Source organism: Cibotium barometz, chromosome 63 (genome assembly GCF_041138505.1).
Source record: "Cibotium barometz isolate CiBa-2024 chromosome 63, ASM4113850v1, whole genome shotgun sequence".
Classification (NCBI taxonomy): Eukaryota; Viridiplantae; Streptophyta; class Polypodiopsida; order Cyatheales; family Cibotiaceae; genus Cibotium; species Cibotium barometz.
In genome coordinates this window covers 28462948-28480122 of record NC_141108.1, presented here as the reverse complement: position 1 = coordinate 28480122, position 17175 = coordinate 28462948, and the positions used below count along the sequence as shown (strand labels likewise).

Genomic DNA, 17175 nt, shown 5'->3' with positions numbered 1-17175 from the left:
GTAACATGGATTCTAGTCCTATGGTTTAGTTGAGTAAATGGATTATTATCTTGGTTAAATTAAGGTACATGTACAACTCTCCTTACCTTGACGCTGCCCCGTTCTTGTGCTTGTATAGCTGGACGACGGAGACGTTAGTAAGGCCCGGAGTTGGCCCATGGTATTCCTCATACCATTGGGAGAATGAGGTTCGCCGATTAAGGCGAGTGATGCTGCCTAGTTCTGAGGGCCCAGGCTAGTGCGGTGAATTAGCCCACCCTAGTGCGCAGACATCCCTCTCAGGGGCGGGAGGATCGAGCGATGGAGCACCTGAGAGGAGGCGACAGGCCGGCTTGAGTCCTCGCCAGCGGCGGCCGATGAGGTGTATGGTCTCCTAGGGTTTTACCTAGCATGTAGAGGCTGGAAGGCCGAATTCTAGATCATCGGCGGTATAAAGGAAATAAATAAGAGAGTCGGTTTGGCTTGTATGAAATTGATTCATGTATAACTTTTTTTTAAAAATCTTGTCTTGGCATTATTGTATTGTGTAAAAAGGCTATTTTAATAAACCTTGTTGAAAAGGGCCTTAATTAAGAAACATGTTTATTTATGTCAAACAGTGTGGTAGGATTAATTAGAAAACAAATTGACGCGTGAGTAGGGTGGAAAGTGGGAGGATGGAATGCCCCAACGGCACCATCCTACGGACGGGTGGACCCGAATACTAAGCTAGTCAGATATGGACCTAGAACAAAGAGATGGTATAAGAAGGTTAAGCAAGCAAGCTACGTCTTTGTTGCATTTACTGAGAATCCAATGGGGACTAGACCAACAATCAAAATCTGGTTTCAGAAAGGGGAGGTGAAGGGTGATGTTCTGGAAAAACAGGCTTCTAGAGGGGCTGCACAACCGAAGCTTTGGTTGAGGCTTACATTTTGCTTGGGTACCAGTTGTCTTGGGATGAATCTTCTTTTGTCATTGAGGATGATAGATGGGATTTAGTATGTAGCCTACTTAATGGTGGTTGACTTATTTGTTGCTGAGAGTTATAAAGAAAGCAATGTAAAGTTTTTCCTTTCTTTTTATAATATATATATTATTGGTAAAAAAAAGCATACAAATAATAGTATTGTATTCAAAAATCACTATGGCATGAGATTGAAAACTTTTTTTATAAAGACAATGCTCCAGAATAACCCGGATTAAGTAAAGCAGTGTTGAGATTATAATTAAACAATATGTTCTTGTCTTTATTTCAACTGGGTTTGGCCTCCTTCTGATGCATTTCAAGGGCAATGGGTGTCTGGTTGCGACGACTGCGAAGGTTCTCCATCTCTAAGGAGCTCAACCCACACTCACAGACAGAAAAGGTAAGCTGCTTTTTTCATTCAAATGCCTTAGGGTTTGAAAAACGATACACAGCAGGCAGAGACGCAGAAGAAGTTTTAGGGTTTTCCACATCTGGCTGGGCTGCAAAAGACTTTGGGAAAGCTTCTACTACAGCAAGAAGAAATGCAGAAAATGCAGTTTTAGGGTTTGCAAACAGGACTACATCGGGCATGGATGCTTCAGGGTTTTGCAAAGGAACCACATCAGGCAAGGCTGCAAAAGCAGCTCTGGTGCTGGGCTCCTCGGTGCTTGCATTGTGGTTGAATGCAGAGATCAGTCATGCAGAAGATCAAGTTTCGCATGACACTGGCCTTCCACAGCAGCCTGAAGCAAAATCCAATCTCCATACTGCAAGATGGAGGATCTTCACGGACAAGGCCAGAAACCTTTGTGCCCAGGGATCATATGACGATGCAGAGACGTTCTTCCTCAAAGCTTTAGAGGAAGCCAAGAAGGGCTTTGGAGAACAAGACCCCCATGTTGCTTCATGTTACAACAATCTGGCTGAGCTTTTTAGACTGAAAAAGGAGTACGATAAGGCTGAACCTCTCTACCTCGAGGCAGTCAACAGGCTTAGACAAAGCTCCGGTGTCGAAGATGGAAGTGTTGGGTTTGCTTTGCACAACCTTGCTGGCTTTTTCTTGCTGCAGAGAAAGCTTGAGCAAGCTCAAGAGTGCTATGAGGAAGCTTTGAAGATCAAAGGGAGGGCTCTGGGCTTGGATCACCCAGAGTATGCCACCACAATGTTTCACTTGGGGGAGGTGATCCGCCTCCGTGGCAATGTGAATGATGGTGTGGCTCTCATTAGCGATTCAATCAGGATACTTGAACAAATTGGCCTTGGAAACACAACTGTTGCTGTTAAACGGTTGAGTCGATTGTCAGAAATACTAGTCTTCTCCAATCAGCTTGGAGAAGCTGAGGTCATCCAAAGGAAAATTGTGCAAGTATTGGAATTTTCCAAGGATTCAACTTCCCTAGACATTGTCTCTGTATTGGAATCTTTGATCACCACTCTTCAAAAACAAGGCAAGCTAGATGAATGCGAGGGGCTCTCAGAAAGGTGCATCAGCATTTTGAGGAAAAATTGTGGTGACAATGATATTCGTGTGGCAGCATCCCTGTCTAAATTGGGTGGAATTGTTTTTCAGCGTGGAAAAAAGGCTGATTCTGATGACAGGTCGGTTGCACTTGTGAGCTACGAGAAGGCCCAAGGGCTACTTGTTGAGGCTGTAAGGATAGCAGAGCTGCAATGGAAGGAAGTTTGTGCGGTAAGAAGGAAGAATTCTGTCCAGAACAATACAATGCCGGCCTCACACTACACTCTTTTGCTAGTTCACTCTTTGACCACTCTTGGTGACTTGCTAATCCACAAGCTTGATCTGATGGCAGACGACAAGTCATCATTGAAAACACATAGGGATGCTGAGGAGGTCCTGCAGCGTGCCATTGCTTTACTAGAAGATGACCATGTTCAACAGGTGCTTAAATCTTCACCAGATGTAAAGAAACTGCGTATGGAGTGTGCACAACTCTTGGTTGAGTTACACAACAGAATGAATAAAGTACAATCACAGCGGTGAGATATGCAACTTGCACAGTAAGAGTGTTTCTATGCATATATGGCAGACTCATTTGTCAAGGTTGCAGGATGAAAGTTCCAACATTCATAAATAAAGAAGGGAAGCATCTTGTGATGACAATGCTAGTGTTTCGAGACATACATCAAAATTGCTTTTCTTGGAGCCCTCAACAGAATAAAGATTACATAAAGCATTTGATTTTCCTCTCACTCTAATGGAAATTCATCAATGTCACATGTTGATCTTAAAAGTCCAATGGTTCTATTCTGTTCTTCTTAATTGTGTTGTTCGAAGATCTGGCTGTCATGTTCTGTGTCATCACAAGCATAGTTCAAGGCAATGTTCAGCCATGAGTCAGGATTGTTTAATCTATTCTGATGCTCCTTTGCGATTTCTTAAGACAAATTTGTTTGCATATTCACATATGATACGTGCATATGTTTTTTCATTTCATCACCAAGTTCTTAGGAGTCTGGAGGGTGGATTGGTCCTGTATAAGAAGGAAACGTTGCATGTCTAGGAGAGGCCATTACACATTACAAGGACTAGTGCAGGAAGGGAAGGCAACCGTTAAGTGGACTGGATATTGGGTGTGGAAAGGGTTTGTACTGCTAAGCAGGTGATGTACTATTTTGAAGCAACCATCACTTTTAGGGGTTGACAGAGGCTAGATCTCCGAAACAGGCTGCCTTATTCAACAGAACAGGAACATAACGGCAATGAGATTTTAACATGTCATGGTTTCTGGAAAATCTGCTGCGCTTCTGAGCTGTCGTAGTGTTAGTCAACATTGGGGCATGAGACAGAATGAGCCAGATCAGAGATGCCAAACATGTACTACAGATCTGTAGTCTTTGTATCCACCAACAAGCAATAGCTAGGGTCTCCCTCGAGAGTGTTATATCCTACTAAGTGCAGTAGCAGAGCCACATTTTGTGAGCTTCCAGTAGTAGACTACTAAGTGTAGTAGCAGAGCCACATTTACGTGCTCAATAGGAGTCAATCCATTTCCTTTTCCTCTATATTAATTCTTTTAGATATTTAAGCTTAAATTTTCAATGTCTTTCGGTTATATTTAAATTTATTCATTTTTAAACATTTGAAGGGTCACTCTAAGAAGTAATATGCTTGCTAGCACCACTATCAAAATACCAAACATGTTGATCTGTCATCTGCTATGCATACATCATGGTGGACAGAAGAGTCAAAATGCACAATGAATGCCCAATCATCTTGTACATAGTTCATTAACTTCTCATTTTCAACACTCAGTGGTGATGTGTCAGCCATATTCATTCATGACTCTTTCTTCTGCTCCTTCTCCAGCCTTTTTTGCATTATTGATATAATGGCGACAATAATTGCATGTCTTTCCTCTTAGGTGTATTAGCCCCCTTCCTAGCATCCTTGTTAGAAGGTTGGGTTGATTCTGTCGTTGTCTTGCAACCACCCTGAGAAAAGGTCTTGCCTTTACCTTTTTGATAGCGCGAATGCCTAATCTCCCACGTGCATACTAGTTTGGTTTTGTTATGATTGCTCTTCTTGCAAGAGCATTGCAACCATCTCCTCAAATATAGGGCTTTTGGATTACCCTTCATTATAAGCCAGATGTTAAAAAACCATGGTATGAACTCAGTAAAGCTATGAGAACAGTAGACACCAATGAACTATCTGCGGATAGGCATCATCAATACATGCAAGTTGCTCTTTGAGATCTTCGATCCTTACGAGAATCTCATCCAATAGTCTCCCTCATTCAAATGCTCGGACTCTAACTACTTGCGTAAGTAGGCCACTCGTGCCTCATTATGTACCTGGTAAAGTGCAAGCAAGCGTATCCCAAGCTTGCTTAGTAGTTTTTAATATGAGGAATAAGGCCCCTTCAATGCTACCAATGCATGTACCTAAGCATCCTTGCCATCCCACCTAGCTTATTCCATTGTCGGAGGTGCGGAGGTGGATGCCATAATTACATCTGAACTAATATCACCATCCAAAGAATCTGTACTATCTTCCACTAGCGAGACAAGCGTGCCTTATGCCAATAGCAACATTCCAAAGCCCTTTGACAACCAATACATAATGTATCATATAGGACCACAATGGGTAGTTGGTCCCATCAAGCTTATCCTCAACGAAAATCATCCTAAATACATCATTGTCTACCATTGCAACCTGCAAATAACAGATCTCTGATACAAAATGTAAATATCCCAATAACTTGCAGGTACTATCAATGCCTATTGAATGCAATTGAGATGGCTCATCGATGATGAAGAAACCTGTAAAGTGTATGAAAAATAACAGAGTAGAGGGTAGAAATGTTATTATTGGCAGGGATGCAAAAATCGATGACAATGCTCATGAAGCATTGATAACGAGCTCGAAGATGCGTTCTCAACGAAGAAGTGGCGATGATGACGGCTTCTTTTTTGGAGTTCTCCATTAATAAAGAGCCCAACTCTTTTCTTGAGGTTGCTAGATTGCTTCCTAAAGAGTTAGTCCAATTCTTTTTTTTTTTGAGTTCTCCATTCTTTTTTGTGTTGGTTTCTCTTGAGATTGCTATATGGGTTCCTTAAGAATGGCCTCTACAATAGGTGGATCCACAAGAGTAGAAACTACATGGGGTTTACCTTCTATGTATTCCTAACATTCTTGTGCCAATTGATGGGTCTTCTCAAGCTAGCATTTTCCTCAATATAGGATTAGGATTCTCTTAGAGATTTGTGGTTGCTCATGCCTAGCCAACTTTTCCTTCTTGGCTAATTCAAGAGTTTTATCAAGAGAGGAGGATGGAGACGAGGCATTAGTGGCCTCTAACCTACTCAATACGGTGAACAACCATCACCTTTTCCTACTTGTTTGGCTTATTTGGCTTTTTGCTAGCTTTTTTGTGGTCAAAAATTTGTTAATAGCATCTTGATGTTTAACTTCTACTTCTTTAGATGTAGAGCTTTGGGATCCTTTAATGTTGAAGCCCTACCTACTTCTTGTGAAGCTACCGTTCTCCTTGCTTGCAGGCTTGTAACCACATTCAAGGTGGTAGTTGTATGAAGCATTTTTTAACATTCAACAAACACAAGCTTACAAGGATGTAAGATTTGGAGTAGTGCTTGATGGGGCTTCCATTTAATCATTGTGCATATACTCAATTCTACCACCATTGTCGAATTGGGTAAAGCGAGCTGCATTTCTTGAAAATTTGGTAAGCTTCCTTCTAGTTGGTCATGCCACTACTTTGTGAGCATCCTTATAGTTGGTCATACCAACACTTTGAGAGGGCCTTGATAGTGATAGAAGTGCAATGGTTGCCTTCTTGCTAGCATGTATATATCCCTTCTCTTGGTTGATGCTCTAGCCTAGAACACATAGAATTGATTCGACAAAAAGTTGTTCAATTTTTTTTGGTAATTCCTGGTCTTAGTTGTTTCAAGGTACTCTTTTTTCCTTGTGGCTTAAAAGGTAAGGCATATGGAGGTTACTTTTGGAATCCTCTTTAATACTCCTCTTTGCACTAAAAGTTGTACTCTCTGATTACTTATTACTCATATATATATGACCTTCATTATCAATCATGCTGTGCAGATCAAGGCCTTCTGTGAAAACCTCTTCAACAGTCCATTTTCTGACCCATCAATGACAATATCTCCAAAACAATGTTCCATCTTTTATCTCTGGGTTTTAAAAGCAAATAAAGCGACAAGGAACCAATAGTGAAATTACGGTGAAGGTTAAGTAGCTGCTGAGCTGGTGGCTTTGCTTCGCTCTACCCCTTGAGACTAGCTGCTGGTTCTTCACCTCTAATTGCTACCTTTATGTCACTAATTTGAACTTTTGCATGAACATGTACAAGCTCCTGAGTCCTTACCCATCACCCAGTGTGTACACTGAGGACCACCCTCACCCCAGAGTACCCTGGTTCATACCCTTCAAAGCCAGTTAAAATTCCAAACATCACATGACATTTACATGCCTGCCCCCAACAGATCAGGTTTAAAAATTTATCATGAACCCAGACTCCGTCAATTAAAACAAAACTGATTTTAAACGGTGTTCATCATCATAGCACTCTGCAATGTCTCTACTAGGAAAAAATTGTAAGAACATGCAACCACATCAGCAGTCAGAACTAGAAGTACACCAATAAACCAAGCCCTCTTGTATTACAAAACTCTCAGCTACTATCAAGGTCCAACCCCTCTTGTATTGCAAGACTCTCAGCTACTTTCAAAGTTCTGATGAATCACACTCATCATCGGCATTGGCACCTTTCGTGAAATTGTGAGATTAGGTACGATTTTTGGTGTAGCACACGTCGAAGGTTCCCGAAAGTTGGCCATTCTTGTGCATCTAACAATCTCGTCTCTATAGACTTGGCCTTACATGCATGCACATCGCAAGGAGATACAGTACTAATAAATGCATATAGGTAACTTCTTTTTTGTCAAACCCCTAAGCTACACATTGTTGTCTGCAGTTTTAATTTCAAATGCCTTCATATATAAGCCCCTGCTGAGATGAGGACCAAAGACCGTTGCAATTAATGGCTCTGCTTTTGTTGGGAGGAGACAACCTTACCATGTTGTGTTTGTCCATTTCAGGAGCCATGCACAATTTCAAATGCCGCAACTGCTCCACACACTGCTTTGTTCTTGTGTGTTCTGTCCGCTCTGAGATGCTAGGGCTCTGTGTGTTAATAAGGTGCCTCTCAAAAGGGGACATCCATTTGGCAGTCATGTAATTGAGGGTTCTCCACGGAGGAACCGGCATGTCATTCTGTTTCAACGACAACTTTGCAGCTTCTGCCATCACTTGCAGGATTTGAGAGAGCTTTTCCACAGACCCAATAAAGATCATAGGAAGATATTTCAGAGCAGTCAGGTAAGAACGAGTAGGTCGGGCAATTTCAAACTGGCTTTGGAAATCGATGTCCACAATCAGACGACCCCCTGCTCCGAAATCCCCATTGAAGGTAATATCAATGTACTCATACTCTCCTGCACCAAATAGTGCTCGACATGATCTGAAACAGTTATGCCGCATAAAAATTCTCAAATAGGCAAGTTGGACACATAAGAAGCTTACCCCCAGGCACATTGCCAGAATTGGGCCACTTCAAACTGCAAATAGCAGCATCATACCCTGAAAGTTTGAGACGCCTTACCAGCAAGCGACGAATGCATCCTCCTTTGCATTCTATGCTAGGGATAAGGCAAAGCAAATCTTTATCATTCAAAGACAAAGAGAATGTGGTGAGAACCGATAGCACCTCCTTCTCAATGAATGTAGCATTGGACTTCAGAGCCTGAAAAAGGGGACCATTATCAAGACAGGCAGAGAACAAAATCTGGAATTGTGCAAGGTGGAAGAATTGAATACCTGAAGAGTCTCAAAAAGCTTTAGGCCGTTTGAAACACTCTTCTCTCCATCACTGCTCTCATAGCAATCTGACCCGTTGCTGCCATTCTCCATGAAATCATGCACCATGGCTGCCAAGTCATGTTCACTGTCCTGACTACCATGCGAGTTGGACATAAAATGGGAGGCAACATGCTCGGTAAAGCCCACATTGTTGTTCAAGGCCAACCTGCCAGTGCTTAGATTGCCATTCGAATGTTCTGGCAAGGCCACACTTGCTCCATCGAAACGGTTTGTTGCTGCAACTTGGTGCGCAGGTGCGCGAGTTGATAGCCTGGTTAAAGGCAATGGTGTTGCTTGTGTGCAGTCCAAGGTAATGGAATCCACATTGGTAATGTGCTGAATGGGAAGGCCGGGCATGCCACGAGCCTGGAAGGCGAGAAATTGCATGGGCAAGCTATTGGGACACAAACAGCTATGTTCTTTTATAGCTAGTAGTATGTTTATCTAGGGAGGTGTTGGAAGAACTTCAAAAATTTTCTTTGTTTTGAGTACAGAAAATGTTAAGAAAATGATAATGAGGCTGGTGATGAGTCATGCCAAAATAACGACAGTGATGATAATGACACTGGTTTTTTAAGATCTTTGATACGGTCTTGTAAGTGCTTGTCGAGGGTGTGTTTCTTTTGCGTGATGGTGATGAGAGCAACTACTAATCTTTCTTTCAATGAGATGATGGTAATGGTGACACCTAAACTTCTTTTTAGCATGCAAAAGATGAGATGCAGATGCTGATGCTGATGTGGTAGTGACGGGTCACGGCAGCCTTGAGGACCGTGACAAAGTTCTTGTACAGCAGTAGCGTTTCGATGAGACCTGAAAAAAACACAGAACACTTTGCTAAAGCTAGGAACCTGGAAAAAAAGGCCTCGCACTTTGCTAAATGGGAAAAAGAAACTCAACAAGACCTGCTGAAAAAAGATAACAATTTGCTAAAGCTAATTTCTCAGCAGAGGTACTGAAACCGGCCTTTGGTAAAAACCAAAGTGCGGTAGACTAGTAGTCACCTATCCAATTGTAGTCCAGACAATTAAACAAATAAACCAAAGCTGGAGTGCTCCAAAAACAAAAAGGAGAACGACACCTGTTGGCCCCAAAGCTTTGGCACCCCTTTCGGTATTTCTTTATTAAATTTCAATGGAAAAGCTTAACTGAGTACAACAAAGCCAGTCAAGGAAAAGAAACCTGCATGTCCAATCTGGCAACCCTCAAGACCTCTTAGCATAGAGGATACACATACAGATCTGTGTCCCACAAAAGCAACACACTACTGTCTCCTCTAATCAACCAAGACAATGCAACAGGGAAGCCTTGAGCACGCATCTGGTTGTTCCATGATCATAGCCTCATACTCAGCCAAAGAACAAATCCACCATCTAACTCTGTTTCCACCCTTCAAACTGCCACACCCCTCCTCTCACAAAGGGCCAGAAGAAACAACTCTGAAGCACTCGTAAGCCAGTGGAAAGAGAGAGAGATATTCAGCAGATTCACTACTGTCCCTCGGTCCAATCCACCTCAAAAACACCAGCCCTGAGAGTATAGAGTATGCTGTCCTGAAATTGCAGCCACCCGCCTTTGCCCTCCAGAGCTCACATGAGGGGAAGAGAAGAAGAGAGAGAGAAAAAGAAGGATTCAGGCTGCGCCTGTTGTCCTGTCAACCGCTTGTACTAGTTGTCCCGCACCAGCTGTCCTGTACAGACCTGCACCAGCCGACCTGCGCCAGCTGCCCTATACAGATCTGCACCAGCCGACCTATGCCAACTGTCCAGCAGCCGCCTGTACCTGCTGGCCTGCACCGCCTGTTGCAGCCGCCTGCGCCAGATAACGTGCAGCAGCCGCCTGTACCAGCTGGCCTGCACCGACCTGCACCAGCCTGTACCTGCCGACCTGTACCTACCAGCCAACCGGCAGCTGCTGTTCTGTACGGCTCCCCTTCAGGCGACCTGTACCAGCCGACCTGCACGTCCTCTCTTCCACGCAGCCAACCGTCTTTTCCTTTTCCAAAAAGCAAGAGAGAGAGAGAGAGAGAGAGAGAGAGGGGGGGGGGGGAGAGAGAGGCGTGTACCTCCAAAAATGGAGTAGCCTCTCCCCAAATTTATCCATAAGAATATCTAAGGCCCTAAGGCCCTTTTAAGTTTATTAAAACTTATCCCTAGGGGCCACCCAAGGTTAAAACATTAGAATATTAAATCCCTTGGTCCCCCTTCACACTTGGGGATGTCCACACACGTTACCATTTGTCCGGGCACCCAAGTATGAATTGTGAAATATTTATCTTGCTCACCGTCCACCATGCCCACACTTGTGCTGTTCCAATTTCACAGGGTCATGACATACCCCCCCTCTTGAAAAATGGCAAGCGTCCTCGATTGCAATCTGGTGATAAAGACACGCAAAGTGAAAAGTACAATATGGCAAGATCAGCGTCCCAATCTCTCTAAGCCATGCATATGTAGCAACATTCACTGCAAACCAATGGTGTAGTAATAGTCCAAGTTGTATACCACTATGAACCATACACAACCACAACATCCAATGTGACCAGTACACACATATCATAGAAGTCCCATAAACAAATGTACTGTCAACCATCAGTACCTTCGGGGGAGACAAAAGCTGCACCAAGCGACCTCTAGATGTCATCTAAGCCTGTCTGTATCAAGGGAGTGGAGGTGCTACCCCCCTCTTGATCATCAGGCAATGCTCCAGACCCATGCTCTGTTGAACCTGAATGAGCCGTAACAAGAGTCGGCTCCAACTCAAAGGCATCGAGATAAAGCTGCAAAACCTGAGGTGAATCTGCTAAGTCACCCTCCTCCATCCACTTCGCATCCATCGGTGAGTTCTTGAACTTCACAAGATAGCGACGGGAAACTTTACCTCGTACCTTTCTTTCCTTATGTGCCAGTATCTGCTCTGGAATAAGAACCTCATCAAGTTCCTCAACTTCCGGCTGAGCCTCATCTGATACATCCTCAAGCACATCCCCACGGAAAGGTCTAAGTAGACTCACATGAAATGCATTGTGAATCCTCCAGTGATCTGGTAGTTTCAAACGATAGGCCACCTCACCAATCTTTTCCAATACCCGAAAAGGTCCATAATAGCGCATGCTCAATTTAGGGAATAAGCGCTCTTTACCCTTTATCTTTTTGAGCCTAGCTTTCTCAAATCGCAAAAGAACCCAATCACCCAATGCAAACTCTAATGCACGTTTGTGACAGTCTGCTGCTTTCTTTTGCTTTTGCTAAGTTTTCTGGAGTGCCAACTTAACTCTCTGATAAGCTTCATCCATGTTCTCCACATACTGGTCAGCCTCAAAGATCTTATCCTTTGTGTGCAAAATAGGTGGTACCTTCTTCCCTCCTTCCACAATCTCAAAAGGCGCCTTGCCCGTCGAGGTATGGACGGTGTTGTTATAAGCAAACTCCACCAAAGGAAGATACTTTTCCCATTGTTGCTTGTGCTCTGACACATAACACTTAAGAAGATCTAACACTGTAGAATTAGCCTCTTCTGATTGACCACCTGTCTGTGGATGAAATGATGATGAAAACTTGAGAGTTGTACCCATGTTGTCAAACAACCCTCTCCAAAATAAACTCGTCATCCGTGGATCACGGTCACTAATGATAGACGAAGGCATGCCATGATACTTGAAGATGTTCGCCATAAACAACTTCACCATGTGATCAACTTTGATCGTCTTACGCATGGGAATGAAATGAGCCTGCTTACTGAAATAGTCCAAATGCCATCATTTCCCGTTTGTGTCATCGGAAAATCAAATATAAAATCCATGGCAATGCTCTCCCATGGTCTATTTGAAATAGGTAACCGCTGAAGTAACCCTGGTGTCTTTTAACGGTCAAACTTTACCTTCTGACATACGATGCATTGCCTCACAAAAGCATCCACATCTCTTCTCAAGGTCGGCTAATAAAAGAAAGCCTCAACTGCCTTTACCGTGGCGTCAATACCTCTATGACCTACATACGGTGGAGCATGACTTTCAATCATAACCTTGAGTCGTAACTGCCTGGTAACACAGTCTACCATGCATCGACAAAAAGCCATCCCTGAGAGTATAATGATCATGCCGCTAACCCTCAGACATCTGATCATAAAGCCTTCCAAAATCCTCATCTTGGGCATACTGCTCTTTCATCTCATCAAGCTCATGATGATAAGCAAGTGAAACTGCTAAGACCTGTGGCTTGCGTGACAAAGCACCTACCACAACATTCTTTTTGCCTTCCACATGTACAATCTGAGTGGAACATAGACAAAAAGTTGGCCCATCTCATATGCTTCTCAGAAAGTTTAGTTTGCGTGAGGAAATAACGCAAGGTCTGATGATCTGTCTGCACAGTGAAATCAACCCCAAGCAAATAGTGTTTCCATGTAGAAAGAGCATAAATTACAGCCAACATCTCTTTCTCATAAACCTGTAAATGCTTCTCGGCATTCTGTAATATACGACTCTCATAGGCTATCACATGTCCTTCCTGCATGAGAACTGTCCCAATGCTGTTCCCACATGCATTACACTGGACAACAAAAGCCTTTCGTAGATCCGGTAATACTAAAATACGGGATCCGAAGTAAGCTTTTCTTTAAGCTTTTTAAAGGTTGCAATTTCCCAATCAGCCCATCAAAAACGGAGTTCCTTCTTAGTTAAAGCATGAAGGGGCGAAGCAATCTCACCAAAATACTGTATGTACCGCCTGTAATAGGAACACAATCCCAAAAAGCTGCGTACATCATGCACGGTCCTCAAATCTGGCCAATTGAGAATTGCTTCCACTTTCGAAGAATCCATACGGACTCCATTTTTAGACACGATAAGGCCCCAAGAAGTGTCTCTCTTCTAAGAAGAACTCACTCTTCTTGCCATTAATGACCAACCTATGCTTCCAAGGTTCTTCAAACACAATGGCCAAATGCTTCCTATGCTCCTCATCAAAGAACGTGCCCACAAACGCTCTATGAGGTCGGAAAATCCTGTCCATCATCCTGTTAAATGTGGCAGGAGCATTTGTCAAACCAAAGGGCATAACCAAGAACTCATATAGCCCAAAAGTGGTCCGAAATGTTGTCTTATGCACATCCTCAGGTCTAATGCGTATATGATGATACCCGCTTTTCAAGTCTATCCGACTAAAGACTGTGGAGCCCTGTAAGCGGTCCAATATGTCATCGATCCTCGGAATAGGGAATCGATTCTTGATGGTGTTCTTGTTTAGCGCCTTGTAATCTATACACATGCACCAAGAACCATCTTTCTTTTGCACTAAGAGCACAGGTGAGCAAAAGGGTGATGAGCTAGGCTGGATCAACCCCTTTTTTAATAACTCCTGTACCTGGCTCATAACTTCCTCTTGTTGGGCTGCACTAACACGGTACGGCGGTCTATTTGGTGGGGTACTCCCCGGAATTAGATCAATAGCATGATCTTCTAGCCTTTCCAGAGGAAGTTCTCCTGGCAATGACTCGAAAAAACAATCTTGGAACTCACGTAAGAAATCAGTCCTGTCTTTATCTAACATAGACAAATTAGATTTAGACTCATCATCTTTTGCATCCTTTACAAAAACCAAGTACGCGAAAAGATGCTTTTTCATTACTGATGAAATGGCCAAAGCTGATACAATAGGAACAGATTCCCCTTTAAGCTTTACATCCAAAATATGCTCTTTTCCTCTATGAGTCAAACTAATCTTCCTATTGTACGTATCCACCACTGCATGTACTCTATGGCACCATGGCATACCCAACAAAACATCACCCATCAAGTGGCATGATAAAGAACTCCTCACTATCCACATAACCCTATACATGAAGCCTGAGCTTCCCAATAATAGGGGTAACGGGTTCTGCATACCCAGGACAAGCCATATTAGCCTCATACAAAGGTCCCATCTCCTCTGCGCGGATCCCCAATCGGCCAGCCAAATCTGGTGAGATAAAGTTGGCTCTAGCACCTGTGTCAAACAAAATCAAGGCATTCTGATCTCTCACTTTGCCCCATGCCCTGCACAACTCAGTCTCTTCACCACTTGGCTGTTCCCCAACAAGATCAGGAACTAACCCTGCAGAAGGCTTTGGTTTCTTAGACTTGGACTCCCCTTTAGTGTCAGAGTCCTTTTGGGACTTACGCTTGGGACAATTAAAAGACATATGTCTCTCCTCAGTACAGAAAAAGCACTTCCTAGCGTCCATCAAAGCCTGTCTCTCCTCAGGAGTTCTCTTGGACATTGGTAACTTCTTATACCGCTTCTCTATAGACCCTTTTGCATCACGCGAAGCATACCCTGACTTTTCAGATTTCTTGCTTGAGCTTTTACTTCCTTTAAATCCAGATGAGATTCCAGTGAGTAACGCATTTGCCGTCATAGCATTCTCTATCATCGGCGACATATTTGTTACTGGAGTCTTTATGCAATAGTCATGCACTTCCTTGGGCAGCCCACAACATTATTTCTCAACCTGCTCAGACAAAGGCACTACACGATAAGAAGTAACTGGGAGTAAAGCTTCCCAAAACTTCTTATTATAATCCTCAAGATTTTCACACTTTGATGCATCCAACTTGTGCCATGCTGTCATTACATCCACCTCAAAAGTAGATGTGAGCCACACGGAAGAGAACACCTGTTTAAACTGTATCCAAGTAGATGGTACTATGCCCTACAAAAGAAGAGTGGACCACCACTGCAATGCATTGCCCTTGAGAAAAGTCGCAGCTTTTCTCACCTTAGAGGCTTCCGTGTAATTTCCACCAGAAAAAGCAGCATCAAACTGCTGTAAAAAGGTAAGTGCCTTTAGCTTGTCTTTGGCCCCACTGAACGTGTCAAATTTCATTGCAGCTCCCCCTTCCTTATAATCCTTCGCCTTACCCATAGGCGTTAGATTAAGGAAGTGGCTTCACAAGATTGCTACCCCCAGCATTCATGCCCATCATAGGGTCAACATTGCCAGTTCCCACACCTGGCATACCATACATTCCTACTGATCCCCCCATGTTTCCAAACATACACTATGCATACCGGGCTGCATGCCCCCATACATGTTTCCTTGCATTCCGGGCTGCATGCCCCCATACATGTTTCCTTGCATACCAGGCTGAAAATTAGCTCCAAAATTCCCTTGCATTCCCATGTCTCCCAGAGGGTATCCCCCAAACATTGATTGGAACACGGAACCATCGCCAAAATAGCCTGGATGCATAGACTGTTGCAGAATAGGTGGCTGTCCAAAAAAGGAACTATGTGGGTTTGCACCAAAAGTGTTCTGCATGTTGGGAAACGGTCCAAAAGCAGGATCCTCTGGAAAGGCACCTCTATTGCCCTGAGGTGGGTTCCTAGAACGCTCTTTCTTCTTCTTCTTCTTAGGTTCAGAAGGGGCTCTCATAAATTCAGCAAACTTCTCACTTTGTGTAAGTTGCATAAACACATCCACTGCGCCTGCCAAGCGAGCTTTAAATTGGGCATCATCTTCCTCTTGACTTGGCATGTCTTCTGGCTGCATTACATCCTCATAACGTGCATCTTCTGCAACCTATTCTCTTGCAAGAATATCCTCAGATTCAATTCTCTCAGGAGAGGTCTCTTGCTCTTCCTCTTCATCATAAAAATATTCATCTTCTGTGTCTGACATGTTGCTGAAATTTTCAGCAATGGCTTTCCTCGAGACAACCACGAGCTCACCCCCTTAAGAAAAATGATAATGGGTCCTCGCAACGGAACCTTGAAACCGGCCTTTGGTAGAAACCAAAGTGCGGTAGACTAGTAGTCACCTATCCAATTGTAGTCCAGACAATTAAACAAATAAACCAGAGCTAGAGTGCTCCAAAAACAAAAAGGAGAACGACACCTGTTGGCCCCAAAGCTTGGCGCCCCTTTCGGTATTTCTTTCTTAAATTTCAATGGAAAAGCTTAACTGAGTACAACAAAGCCAGTCAAGGAAAAGAAACCTGCATGTCCAATCTGGCAACCCGCAAGACCTCTTAGCATAGAGGATACACATACAGATATGTGTCCCACAAAAACAACACTGCTGTCTCCTCTAATCAACTAAGACAATGCAACAGGGAAGCCTTGAGCACGCATTAAGCTGTTCCATGATCATAGCCTCAAACTCAGTCAAAGAACAAATCCACCGTCTTAACTCTGTTTCCACCCTTCAAACTGCCACACCCCTCCTCTCACAAAGGGCCAGAAGAAACAACTCTGAAGCACTCGTAAGCCAGTGGAAAGAGAGAGAAAGATATTCAGCAGATTCACTACTGTCCCTCGGTCCAATCCTCCTCAAAAACACCAGCCCTGAGAGTATAGAGTATGCTGTCCTGAAATTGCAGCCACCTTTGCCCTCTAGAGCTCACACGAGGGGAAGAGAAGGAGAGAGAGAGAGAGAGAGAGAGAGAGAAAAGGATTCAGGCTGCGCCTGTTGTCCTGTCAACCGCTTGTACTAGTTGTCCCGCACCAGCTGTCCTGTACAGACCTGCACCAGCCGACCTGCGCCAACTGCCCTGTACAGATCTACACCAGCCAACCTGCGCCAACTGTCCAGCAGCCGCCTATACCTGCTGGCCTGCACTGCCTGTACCAGTCGCCCTGCAGCCACCTACACCAAATAACCTGCAGCAGCCGCCTGTACCAGCTAACCTACAGCAGCCGCTTGTATGAAACGCCGCCTGTACCAACTGGCCTGCACCGACCTGCACCAGCCTATACCTGCCGACCTGTACCTACCAGCCAACCTACAGCTACTGTTCTCTACGGCTCCCCTTCAGGCGACCTGT

General features: G+C 43.9%; 2 protein-coding genes across 2 annotated transcripts in view; one reads left to right on the top strand and one right to left on the bottom strand.

Moving 5' to 3' along the window:
- The first annotated feature begins 1181 nt into the window (after positions 1–1181).
- Positions 1182–3185, top strand: LOC147603918 (uncharacterized). Its single transcript, XM_086796059.1, has one exon. The coding sequence runs from the start codon at positions 1275–1277 to the stop codon at positions 2949–2951; it is 1677 nt and encodes a 558-aa protein (XP_086652185.1). The 5' UTR covers positions 1182–1274; the 3' UTR covers positions 2952–3185.
- Positions 3186–7095: 3910 nt separating this feature from the next.
- Positions 7096–17175, bottom strand: part of LOC147603917 (uncharacterized) — a 12196-nt gene continuing 2116 nt past the window's right edge. Inside the window, exons 2-4 of the mRNA XM_086795915.1 lie at positions 8331–9185; positions 8037–8256; positions 7096–7948 (exon numbers count right to left, since the gene is read on the bottom strand). Of these exons, the coding sequence (XP_086652041.1) occupies positions 7437–7948; positions 8037–8256; positions 8331–8759 (1161 nt within the window). The 5' untranslated portion in view covers positions 8760–9185 and the 3' untranslated portion in view covers positions 7096–7436. The remainder of the gene's footprint in view (positions 7949–8036; positions 8257–8330; positions 9186–17175) is intronic.

What these genes read in the sequence shown, in the direction of transcription:
- LOC147603918 (XM_086796059.1), top strand. Translation starts at nt 1,275, where the DNA reads ATGGGTGTCTGGTTGCGACGACTGCGAAGGTTCTCCATCTCTAAGGAG.